This window comes from Pinus tabuliformis, chromosome 9 (genome assembly GCF_031772625.1).
Source record: "Pinus tabuliformis cultivar Carrire ecotype Pingquan chromosome 9, CPIR1, whole genome shotgun sequence".
NCBI lineage: Eukaryota > Viridiplantae > Streptophyta > Pinopsida > Pinales > Pinaceae > Pinus > Pinus tabuliformis.
The window spans coordinates 1,436,584,706-1,436,598,732 of NC_142307.1; the positions used below are offsets into that span (position 1 = coordinate 1,436,584,706).

Genomic DNA, 14,027 nt, shown 5'->3' on the forward strand with positions numbered 1-14,027 from the left:
TTCCAAGGAAACAGACTTATCTTTTGAGTTGGCATAACCCACCTGAATTGCATAAAACTGGAATCCTTTTTTGATGCACTTTGCTAGTTGCCAGGAAATTATTGGTCGTAATTTTAGGGGTGTTGGGTTGTGTTATATTCTTTCTACGACTAGCCCACGAAGTTAACCGGGGGATTAGAAGGGGGGTAGAGCCTTGCCCCTTCGATGCATCAATTGTGTAGTGGGGGGGTCATAGGGGGTTTGAGGGGTGCAGGTAACCGCACTCTATGGGGTCCAGGGCAGCGCACTAGAAAAGTTTGGTTTTGAACCCTATATTAGGTTGGGCTGACCTACCTATGGTTTTGTGCATGATTTTTCACACATGGTTTTTGATGCAATGGTTTTCGGTCCATGGTTTTGTACGCGATGGTTTTTAGTCCATAGTTTTGGACGCGATGATTTTTTAGTCCATGGTGTTGGATGCTTCAGCATGCATAAATATGTATTGTAACATTGAAAGGAACATAATGAAAAATCAAGTTGGTAGTCCCAGTTTTGGGATCTTGGGAAAAATCTCTGTGCATATGTGTTTTATGTGTTATGCTCTCACATTGTTTATCTTCTATGTTTTAGAATTCATATGCAGGTAATTTCTGTACGGTGTTAAAACTTACAAGGGGTCTCAAAATGCCTTAAATATCTCATTTGTTTCCCTGCTCATTCATGTAGCAGATAGCTTTCATTTTACAATTTATAACAGACTAGTGCTTCTCCATCTAGTCCATGCCTATTAGAACATCATATGACCCTAGGGGTAATACGTTTAGAACTTCCACCAAAGGCTGACCTGCTATTTCTAATGGACAGTTGTTGACCTTGGCCAACACACATTTCTTTGCCCCTCTTGCTAGCTGTACTAACCATGGATTTTTGAACTTGACAACTTGTAAGCCACATTTATCAACTATTTTAGGAATAACATAACTTAATGTAGCTTCTGGGTCAATTAAAATAGATAAAGCATGATAAAAAAATTTACCTTCGAATTCCACCATAGTTGACTGGTATTCTACCTGATGATCTTCAAGGGCAGCATTGATTTTCATAATACTCCTAGCTACATCTCCTACTATATATGCCTCCTAAATATGTGAAATATATTCAGCGCCCTTGTAGTTAGGACAGTTCTTAATGTAATGTGGCCCTCCACATCTCCAACATTGTATTGGGGGTGTTGCTATTGCTTCAACTTCAGTTCTACCTGATTGCTCATTGGATTTGGGTTCATTGGGATGTCTAAATATGGATTGATTTCTATGCAGATTTATGTTTATCTGTCCTCTCGAAAGTCCTCTATTGATATTGCTCTTCTTCCCTTTATTTCCAATGAAAAACTTATTTCCATTTTTCTTAATCCATTTCTTTCCCCTCACTTCTCCTTTCTGTTTACTTTGCTGATAACATATTCGGGCCTTTTGTATGACCTCATCCATTGTTTTTGGGTTGTCGAACTCAATACGCTCTTTCATGAACAATGGTAAACTACTGATAAATCACTACACTTTTTCCTTCTCTTCTCATATGTAAGGAACATATCGAAGTAAGGAGGTAAATTTTGTAATGAACTCATCCATTGTTAGCTATCCTAGTCATAGGTCATGAAAATATTTTTCTTTTTCATCATAGAACCGTTCACTTAAATACCTTTCTTTAAAATATCTTTGAAATTTTTCCCATGTTATGCTCTGTTCATTCACCCCTTGTACGGTCTTTACCTCTTCCCACCATAGGGTGGATTTCCCTTGGAGCTGGAAAATGGCCAAGCAAGCCTTTAAATTGTGATCATATTCATATAGCTGAAAGTATTTATTCATATTAATGAGCCAGGCTTCCGCTGCCTCCTCTTGTTCGCCATCAAAGAGGGGCAACTTTATTTTCTAGAATTCTCCTTGTAGTTCTTTCCTCTGCATCTTTTGCATTTTATGCTTTGAGGCATTATCTAACTCTTCCTCTTGATTTTCTTCCCCTCCGTCTGTTTCCACATACTCTGTCTGATATTCTTGCTCTCCCGACATGTGCCTGTGTCCTAGATTGGGAATCGGTTGACGTTGATTTTTCTTATCTGATAGAATTTTCATAATCTTCTCCTGTTCCAACATTAACCTCTGGGCTGGGAATCGGTTGATGCTGATTTTTCTTATCTGATATAATTTTCATAATCTTCTCCTGTTCCAACATTAACCTTTCATTTTCAGCGTGCAATCAAGCCATCTCGCTCTTTAATTCTTTCACAATCTCCAATATTTTAGGATTGGTGCTACAAGGTTCCTCTCCTAACTACAACCATACTTCAAGGTTGGTCTCAAGAAGAGTTGTAGGTCCTAAGCCTGTCATGTTTCTAGGGGGAGCGCTATCTGTCTTTCTCATATTAGCTTCTCCTACTTCTTTTGCTGAGTATTCACAACGCTATCATTCATTAGTTTTCGAGAGGCCTCAATTTCATAACCTTGGATCTAATACACTTGTCACATCTCCATGTAATTCAGCACCTCTCCTTATTAGTCGAGCGTGATTACGCACCCTCACCATCGGAATAGTGAGTGACTCCGTCGATGGCGGCCTTGACAGTCGAGTGTGCTAACGCACTCTCACCATCGGAATAGTGAGTGACTCCGTCCCTATATAAAAAAAAATACATTCTACCATATTTCTTTATAATAATTATGATGGCACTTATCCATTGAACATAGTAAAACAATCATATATCAATTACAAACCCGAAGGTTATTATACAATATTATTTTGCATATATTTCAGTGTTTTTACATTAAAGTCTTAGTACTATTAAATAATTATAGACATAATTTATTACACACTTTACATAGTAGTATTAATATCAATCTGCTCTGCCTTCGAGTTGTGGTGGGAGCAAGCCTTGACTCCCTCATCGGCTACCCTCCATCTATCCCTCCCATCTCATTCTCATTGCTGCATTGATGGTGATCTAACCAGGACGCTAATCCAACAGTTGATGGGTCTTCTGATAACTTCATTTGGGATTTATGGAGGTCTTGTTTCACTTTCATTGTTTTAGTTCTCAGCTCTCTGGTTTTTAGGCTGTGATACTAAGGTTTTGTCCTTAAGTGGTTTGAACAGTGATGAATATGGTCTGGCCTCCATGAAAGTCTCTGAACAAGTGGTTCCACCACCATACACGGCCCTTATCAGGTAATCCCTTATACATTCTTGCACTTTTCTTGATTTACCTTGTTCGTGGTTTAAATATACCTCCTGACGGTTGTCTAAATTTGAGTTACAGGTTCTTCAAGTGAGGTCTCGACGTCCCAAGGAATTTCCATGGTGGTTTTCACCAATTTCTACACACTCAAGTCTTCAATGTGTTCATGGGTATGTTTATTGTCGTGGTCTTCTATTGACCAGGTAGAGAGGGTCAGACAATCTTGTCCTTAGATGAATCCTCTCGGAAGGGTTTTAGCTTTCAGCTGTGATTTTCTTTGATACTCAGGATGTATATGTATTTTTATCTGAGCGAAAGGGTCTTTTCTCTTGAAATATCGGTTCTGTAGTTTGTATTTAAGATATAAGTAATTCTTAAAAGAAACACCTTGTCGACCATTCAGGTGAATATTTCCATATTTTCTGGGTTTATCCGGCAAACCCTTAGGGTTAGAATGGACAGTCCCTAATTCTATTTGACAAGGATTTTTTAATTGTCTTAGTTGTTTTGGAACTTCATCCAAAAGTAATGGATGTTTATTTTGTGACTTTCTGATGGCTAATTCGATATCGATTTATTAGTTCAATATTTGTCAATGTCATTCTTTACATGCTAACCCTCAAGCTCCCGTATCTCTTTGCTTTTCCAAAGTATGTTGTGTTCCGTTAGCTTCCTTTATCATTTATGCAATGATTCGGGATTTGATTTACATATATGGTATTTCAGTGACTCATCTTCTTTTATTTATGTCATTTCCATTTTTTCTTTGCAATGTTTATCTGGGTTTAATGGTTACAATCCACAATTTCTTTGTTTAACAATTTATATGTATTTCAGTTATTATTCGTAGAAATGTGGACTGAGAACAAGGATTCTTATCCTAGTCCATAGGTGTATCAGGTCATAAGGGCTTGATTTTGATTTAACAGTTATTTGTTGGCAAACTGAGTATTACGATGCATCTTGAATTTCTTGATGTTTACAGTACAACTTTGCTATATGCTTTTGGGTTACCTATCAATAGTATAAAATGTTTATTTTGGCTCTCAAAGATAACAATAGAATAGGCCTTGGCCGAAGTTTTCCTCTATATTTATAATATGGTTTTAGTTCTATCAAGGAAATAATATGTGCTTCTTTCTTGTGACAAAAGTAAGCCTACTTCCTTTCTGGTAATACTAGTTCTTTCTTAGTTTATTCTTTCCTTTCTAAGTATGTTTATGAATCTGTACTTACATTCTTAAATTTATATCTGAACTAGAAAATTCTCTTTCTATGATTTATTGTAATAGCTACTCTCCTACTTTCAGGATATCACTGTATAGTATTTAAATTTCCAAGTTTTTCAATAACAACATTTTCCATAACTAAATGTTTACTTTATCAACTCATATTTAAATAGAGTTTATCCAAGTTGTTTTACTTACCTCAGAACAATAAATAAAGGAAAAATCAATTGTTGAAGTCACCTTTGTAATTTAACAGATTTCAATCCTCTCAACCTTGAGACTTACCTTCAAGTCCAAGTCTCCCCTCGAGCTTGTTCACAAGACCAATGTCTTCTTGCAAGGCTTCACACATAGTGCCACAACTATCTGGTCACCACCAAAATTAGCCTCTTTTTTGGTCTGACCTTTCAGCATGGATTCTCTCCCCTTCTCCTCTGTTACTCTCAGGTTTCCTATCTACCCTCTTGAGTCCTTTCCTTGGAGGATTCATAATCAAGGAGGTAGTTACGGTTAAGCAACTGCCTATCCTAACTTTCTTGATATGAAAAGCTACAAGATTTGTTAACACTCCAAAATAGTTTTCTTTATAATTATCAAAATTTAAATACTTAATTCAAACAATAACCATAATATCCAATATTTTTTTTACTACAGTAAAATAAAATAATTACAGTTTTCTAGCGACATCACACGTTCACATTGTACTTGATGTTCCTAATATGTGTGTACACTTTATCTTTGCATATTTTATTGGTTAATGTAAGTGTATATGTTCACAATGAAATATCCTTTCAACTCACATGTGTGAAACTTAGTTTAATATATGTACATAATTTTTTAATGTAAGTTTACATATATAAATTTTCCTTCTAGTTCACATGATTCACATGTATGGTGTTTTTATTCATTGTTTAAGCTTATAATTTCTTATAATTGTTTCATTGATATTAGATCAACATTAATATTGTACAATGTCATGAAACAATTTAATTTCATTTATAAATTATTTGTGTGATATAAATTTATATTAAATAATTAATTATAAAAAAAATATGGAGCTAATTAGCCAAAAATGGATATGATTAAATTAGTAAATTAATAATAAATATAATAATTATGAAAGTACTAAGCTAGCAATAAAATATATAACAGCAATAATGATATATTTAATTCTATTGTAAAACAATGCGATTATGCTACTCATTTAATTGAATTAAAATGATTGTATATAGACAAAAATTAACAAATCCTTAAATTGGTACATATATTATCAATTAATACCAATTAATACTTGATCAAACTGGTAAATATACTACGAATTAACAAATTAAATCAACCAATAAATGACTAAGAAAACTACTACTAAACTCTAATCACATTATAAAGGAATACAAAGATAAGAATATATATGTATGTATGTATGTATGTATGTATGTATATATATATATATATATATATATATATATATATATATATATATATATATATATATATATATATATATTGATTGTGTTATTGTAGTGGTAAATCTACCATTTTCTACTAGTAAGAATCTAGAACTCTATTACACATCTATCTACAACCAAGCCAACTATCAAAATGGAAGCTTGTAATTTAGATATATTATTGCTACCCACACCCAATCCACATGTGAACTCAAACCAATTACTATATAAGAGAAACAACATTCTTGTAAATCCATCTAAACGTTGGGCTAAATACACAACTCTACTTTTCTACTTCCACTTGGTTGCCTCCCAGTCAATGATGTATATCTCCATGGAATCCAATTCTCTTAGGGTATTTTTCTCATCATGAGTGAACATCTACATTAGAATAAGAAAAACATAAGTTATCTATTTCCTCTTACCATCTTGATGTTTTTTTTTCTTTTATATTTTCATTTAACTTAAACATAGTTGATTCTTTACGATCCTAATTTTTTTTCATCTTTACTTCCAGAATATATTAATTAAATATGAATATATAATCGAGTGTCACTTGAACTTAAAATTTCACAAGGATTTGTTATTTTATGTTTTGCATATGGGTCATAGTTCTAATGGCTCCAAGTCGACAAGTTTGAATTTTTCAATATTGTAAGATGCTTCATACTTCCTATTTTACTCCAAAGTTCATGTTTCCTTAAGTTGTATTTGGTAACAAAATCTACAATAAATTTCTCCTTTTCAACACCTCTTGCTTAACAGAGAGAACAATCTTTTTCCTTATACAAGAAGGGAACATATACATTTATAAAATTTAAATCCTTTCCTAATTGATTGGAAGAGTGTTTTGTACTATAGAAAAATAAAAAAAAGAGAAGAGCTTATAGAAATAAGGGATGTCTTGAAGGAAATGGATAATTTTTTAATTCCTAACTAAACTTTCAACCACAAAATCCCATTTAGAAAAATCCAACAACAAATATTCACATTGTAAATTTTATGTTTATAAGAATAGATTGTTGGAAAATACTACATACATTTACAAGCCTTGGCTTCTCCACAGTGCAAATCTAGTATGTCTCTATGGAGGAGCAGCCGACAATGATTGAAACTTTTTGATATTGGAACTAGTGGTTGGTCAAGGTTGCATGTATGATTAGAAATTTCACTTTCTTAATATAACAGAGCCAACATGTTTCATGCATATGTTATTATTGTATTTTAGTTGTCTTGGTTACACTAATGATATATGTATCTGTTTTATTACAATTGTATGTATGGACTCTTTCTATATATGTATGTATGAATCTGGTTGGGCTGTGCTATTGGCTTAACCGTCACTTTGGATTGTTGGTTCACCTTCCATCTAGCTTGTGATGTATCTTTAGTAGTGTGTTCCCTTCCAGCTCCATGTTTCCACAAGTTTCCAATTGGCGCACTCATTCGACTTTCCATGTGTTAGAACCCCTCATGCACCTTCCTTGGCTTGCTAAGTTGGTCACACCATTGCTACCAACAAGGACATCCTGTGATGCAAGAACATCTAGCTCAGAAATTTCATTGTATTTTAGTAGACATAGGGGGTCTTGCGTTTTCAAGGAGGTTGGTTTCATGAGTATTAAATTAATGTAAATATTAAGGTTTCTAAGTAAGTTAATGAGAGATATTAAGAATAGGATTTAATTAAGTATTGTGAGGCATATTTGTAAATGTTCTCGAATGTTGGAGAACATGAGAGATTTAGGCTAGTTAAGATTCCATAGGGATTGAGAGATTTGGAAGTCAATTGTAAATCTTAAATTAGGAATTGGTTTCATGGTTGTGGAACTAGAGATGATCCTTAGGGATTAGTTGAGTCAAAAGTGGACTTAGAGGATATTCAGGATTTAGTTCAAAAGATTAAGGATCTGAATTGAAATGGGTTACATAGCCTTTTGTATAAATGTAAGCCTAAAAGGCATAGAGAGATTTAGTTAGTTAGGGAGTGACTTAGTGAGTTAGAGTGAGAATCAAAGTTCAGTGATTAGATATGGTTTGACTGTAAGCCTACGGGCAGGAAATGAAAAAGGCCACTGACTAGAAAGTCAAGCTAGAGAGAGATATCCATTATGTAAATAATTGTTTATAAAGACAGAGAATTCGATTCCTGAGTTGTGTGGTGTATATTGAGTAATTGAATTATAAATTGCATGTGGATTAGAATAAATTTGCATAACATAGGTTTACAGGTGTGAAGAATGAGAGATGAAATACAGAGAGTGTTATGGGCTTGCACACAGACATTATTCGAAAAAACCTTTAATGTTACAACGAAGGTATAACTGCAAGGTTTCCTAAGAACCTAAGGAATTATGAAGGAAGCATAAAAGGTGCAAAGGAGTGAAGTAACAAAGCTGAAGATCAGGATCAAAACAATTGAAGACCGTAAGGCGAGAATAGATAGACAGACAGAGAAGTGAGAAGATTATTACACAATAAGAAGAAAAAGGACGTAGCAATAAAGTATGATCATTGGATCAGTCAGATCAATGAAGGAGAGTGAGGGAGATATATGGCTAGGTTTAAGTCACGCAAAATAAAGCTAAGAGTGAATGGATCAGATTAAAACCATGTGTTAGCAAAATGATGGAGTAGTATTCATAAGGGATAAGTCGTATCTGACGCGCCCTAAAAGTTGTAAATGGTATTCTATGATTTCACGTGATTAACTTGAGGGGTTGATACGTAGCATGAGAAAACCACCTTTCTCATGCGCTCTTGATCTAATATCGGTCGTGCATGTAATCACGTAATATTGCGTGATCACTATTGGACTGAGGTAGGAGAAATAAACAGTGGAGATTGGCCAGGCTAGTTGGCACGAGTTATTGCGCGATAACCATAAGATTGAGGAATGAGATCGTTGGCGAAGATTTAATGTGCTAAGGAGAGGATCGATATATGTGAAAAGTTTTGTGGAATAGAGGAAAGGTAAGGTTTAAGTGTGGTTTATGAAATATTTCTATTATATGGGAATTATAATAGAAATAAGTGGGATTAATGTATTATGATTTAAGTTGAGTTTAACCAAAGTCTAAAATCCATTGTATGGTTAATATGCATGGGTGATAAGAATTAACCAAAGATTATGAAGGATTGATAAGGTTCCTCTCAAAGGTTTATAAAGGTCCAGACTTTGGATAGTTAAATAAAATGTTTCCACATAGAGTTTATTGAAGCAGCATTAAACCTTGGTTTAAGAAGGTTTTACTAAGCAGGAATATTAAAATTCCTGGAACATAGTGTGACATGAAATTTTATTTTCATAATGTGGGTAGATGCAACTTTTGTTGCGGCGTCTCGCTTTCCTCTATGCACAACCGCGGTGAAGGCAATACCATACGACCCACTGCTGGGACTCGTACACCAAACAATTTGAGGTCTAGTTGGGACATCTTTTCAGGGAGATCCCCTTGACATGTTGGCGTGTTTGGGATCATCAATAAGATGTTAATGTAAATATTCTAAAGGTAACAAATAACATCATCCTTCCATATGAAGATGGATGTATAGGTTTGAAACATAAGGAAGTTTAACATTTTTCCCTTTGAAATATTTGAAAAATATATATAGGTGATTTCCATATAGTTGTATCATTGTAGATTGCATCCTTTTTTGTTCTTAATGTATGTAAGTAGCTTTTAACATGTATAAATGGAGGATGGAGGAAGAAGAGGAGTCGCAAGAGTTGAAGAAACAACTCCAAGAAGAACATGATTTGTGTAGAAGATAGAAGGAAGTGCAGTAGGGATAGACACAACAGGAGGCACAACATTCACAGGTTGATGAAACTACACCCATATAGGTTATAGACTGATCCAAGAAGATAGCATAGAGTAGATAGGGTGATCATTTGTAGGAGCAAGATTTAGCTCAAGAGATTGAACAGTTGCTAGAGTAGATGGATAAATATGTGGTGTAGCCAGAGTTTGATCAAGATATAGACCTCATGCCTGATAACCAAGATGCCACCCCACCGGCTTCGTTGGATCTGGATAGAGAGAAAGTCCCAAGCGATCAAGGACAAAAAAATATCCTTGAAGACAATCCAAAAGCGGAGATGCACACCATATCTTCCTATGAGTCGCAACATAGAGTTGTGCAATCACGTAACCTGCCTACTCCCTATATCCACACATCTCCTGCACAATTTGTAGAACAGTCATGTAGTATTTGAAGAGTCATGAGGGTAGGTGAAGAGTCACAGAGGGGAATATCAAGGTTCACCCCACCCTTTTCTCTTTATAGAACCTCATAACTCATTGTACAAGATTTTGGGAGCCAAGACTCCTATAGGTGTATCGTAGAGAAAGCTTGGAGTGTATTGTAAGGAGCCTTGGCTTCTCCATAGTGCAGAGCTAGTATATCTCTTTAGACGAGCAAGCGATAGTAACAGTAATGTTCTACTATTGGAACTAGTGGTTGGTCATGGTTGCATCTATTATTACAACTTTCACTTTCCTAATATAACAGAGACAACACGTTTCACGCATATGTTGTTACTGTATTTCAGCTATCGTGGTTACAGTAATGATATATACATTTGTTTGCTTACAATTGTATTTATGGACTCTTTCTATATATTTATGTACGAACCTTGTTGAGATGTGCTATTGGTTTAACCATCACTTTAGATTGTTGGTTCACCTTCCCTCCATCTTGTGATGTATTACTCGTGTGTTCCCTTCCAAGTTGCGTGTTTCCACAGGTTTCTAAGGGGTGCACTCATTCCACTTTTCGTGTGTTATAACCCTTCAAGCACCTTCCTTGGCTTTCTACACTGGTCACACACTTGCTATCAGAATGGAAGCTTGTAATTTAGCTATATTATTGCTACCCACACCCAATCCACATGTGAACTCAAACCAATTACTATCTAAGAGAAATAATATTCTTGTAAAGCCACATAAACATGGGCTAAATACACAACTCTTCTTTTGTACTTCCACTTAGTTGCCTCCCAGTCAATGAGGTATTTCTCCATGGAATCCAATTCTCTTAGGGTATTTTGCTCATCATGAATTAAATTATATCTACAATAGAATAAAAATACTTAAGCTATCTATTTCCTCTTACCATCTTGATGTTTTTTTTTCTTTTATATTTTCATTTAACTTAAACATAGCTGATTCTTTACGATCCTATTTTTTTTCATCATTACTTCCAGACTATATCAGTTAAATATGAATATATAATCTAGTGTGAGTTGAACGTGAAATGTCACAGGGATTTGTTATATTATTTTTCCATATGGGCCATAGATCTAATGGCTCCAAGTCAACAAGTTTCAATTTGTCAATATTGTAAGATGCTTCATACTTCCTATTTTACTCCAAAGTTCATGTTTCCTTTAGTTGTATTCGGTAACCTAATCTACAATAAATTTCTCCTTTATGACACCTCTTTATTAACAAAAAGAACAATTTTTTTTCTTATACAAGAAGGGAAAATATACATTTATAAAATTTAAATCCTTTCGTAATTGACTGGAAGAGTGTTTTGTACTATAGAAAAATAGAAAAAGAGAATATATTATAGAAATAAGGGATGTCTTGAAGGAAATGGATAATTTTTTAATTCCTAACTAAAATTTCAACCACAAAATCCCATTTAGAAAAATCCAACAACAAATATTCACGTTGTAAATTTTATGTTTACAAGCATAGATTGTTGAAAAATAGTACATACATTTACTAGCCTTTTAGAACCTTTTTCTTTTAGTTACCTCTCAGTAGCATTTTCCACACCTAATGATTTCATTAATTCACCTAAACTTGAATATAATGGTTATCCAATCTCAAACTATTATTTGAAAATTTATACCTTACTCTAGATATTGGCACCAAGCTCGAAATATCTATTCCCTCATGGGTATGTTTTGTATCGTCTTTCCATTAAATGTTTGCACTAAAGTTGTTTCTTGGTATAGTAGTTTTTTTTCTATTATGACAACTTTCCCTTCACTAACTTCATCTTTTCAAACTAGAACTTAACAAAATTAACCTTTTCCCACTTCCTTTCAACTCGTTGTTTATATTTTCTTCCTCAAATATTCTGAACCTCCTAAAATTTTCCCCACTTGGTTGATCTAGAGCAACCATAGTCTCAACCATGCCCCTAAATACCTCCTATAATGATCCTGGAGAGAAATCTATCTCTTGAGTTGTAGATAAGCATATATTTTGCCAACCACAAGAAACATAATTAGACAATTATTACAATGATAAGGAAATACAAGCAAGAAAGAGAATCAAGGCAGGTAGTGAACCCATTTCGTTAACCGTCGATTCGATCCAAAGGACGACCAGATATTTCTTTGATATCAACAAACTATCATCAATATCAAGAGCCATGGCAGAGTCTAATAAAGTGACATTACAAAGCTCCGACGGATCATGCAGTAACTTCGTTGTCTATGTTCCTAATGGCGGCAATAGATGATGACGAAGATGACAGTGTGAGAGTCATTATTTTGGAAAACATTTTGGGCAAGATTTTAGGTCTGGTCATTGATTATTGCATATACTATGTATGTGTTTCTCCCCATGCAAAGGCGGATACGGTTAGAAGTTGGGATATTGATTTTATGAAGCATCTTGTTAACCATGAGAAGCACTCACTCATCCAACTTTCAAAGGCTTCTGAGAACTTGCAAATTGACGACCTTCTGGACTTGACCTGTGAAAGTATTGCCAACTTGATTATGGGGAAGTCTCCTAAAACTATTCGTAGAATGCTCAATATTAATAATGATTTACCCCATTGAGTAGAGGAGAAGAAGCCAAACAATTTAAATGTTCGAATTGAAATTGTATTGTTGTTATGGATTGAAATGCTAGTGGAATGCAACACTGAAACCCCTGTGATGTAATTAAAATTCTCTCTCTACTGTTACGTGTGTGATGATGGAATATTTTAATTTCATTTCATTAACCCTACTTTTGCAATACTGTAATGTGTGTGAAGATGGAATGTTTTAATTTCATTTTATTAACCCTAGTTTTGTGATTCAATAATTTTAAGGTAATTTATTGTTGGTATTAGCACTACTGTTCTTTTTTATGTTGATGATATCGTTCTTCTTGCAAGGAGCCATCATGACCCAGCCAAGCAACTTAAGACTCTTCATGTCTATTGCTCGGAGAAAAGGTTCCTCTTTGAGGGTCTTGTCACCCCAGTTATCTTATTTGGATGTGAAGTTTGGGGGCGTCGTATATCTAGGGAGTCATCGAGAAATATTGAGATGATCCAAGCCGCTCCCAAAATTTTCTTCTAAATTTAGCCAAAACCCCCACTTGCACCTCACCTCACACATGGGTGGCATCAGGAAGTTCAATCTTGGCTCAACCTTTGGGGGATTAAGGAGGAGATCATCATGGGAAGCAAGGATAGTATGAAAGGCACCATTAACTCCAAAGGAATCTAAGGTACTATAAAGAGGTGATCAACCCCACCATCGGTAACCATAATTATCTCTCTATGTGGACTAGAACTAAGTATAAAATGAACATCACTAGGATTAGAACTAACTCACATGATCTTCGGAGTGAGATCGGGCGGTGGTCTACTCCCAAGACTCCCTCAAATGATATTATTTTTGAGATTTTTGATACTAAGAAGGTGGAACATGAAAACCACTTCCTTTTAGACTCTCCAATTCTTGCCCACACCCTCTCTCCATTCCCTATCATTAGCCACACCTGCAATATTCTTGACTTATTAAGGCAGCCCAACTATAGTGATCTTGGAATGCTTCTTTCCCTGCTCTTTGATCACAAATACAAGATTTTCAAGAATAACAATTAGGATCTCTTTTTTTGAGGTCCAATAGACCACATTGGTCTTAGTGGACATTAATCATCATCATCATAATCATAGACCATAAGATAAATATTATAAACCCTCATCTAATATAAACACCTTGAGCGAACTAGCACAACCACGTTTGTAAATGTGGTTGATGTAGAAGACGTATAAATATGATTATTGTGATTAACTAATACTACTTCAATTAATAATTAATATTATGAGGGAATTAATTAATTATAATGAATGAATTAAATAACCAAATATTAATGTTATTGATATAAATAT

General features: G+C 34.6%; 1 protein-coding gene across 1 annotated transcript; it reads left to right on the plus strand.

Moving 5' to 3' along the window:
* The first annotated feature begins 12,357 nt into the window (after positions 1 to 12,357).
* On the plus strand, positions 12,358 to 12,699 carry LOC149153961 (uncharacterized). The gene has a single exon (XM_089443991.1). It carries the CDS (start codon positions 12,358 to 12,360, stop codon positions 12,697 to 12,699), a length of 342 nt encoding a protein of 113 aa, XP_089300117.1.
* The last annotated feature ends 1,328 nt before the right edge of the window (positions 12,700 to 14,027 follow it).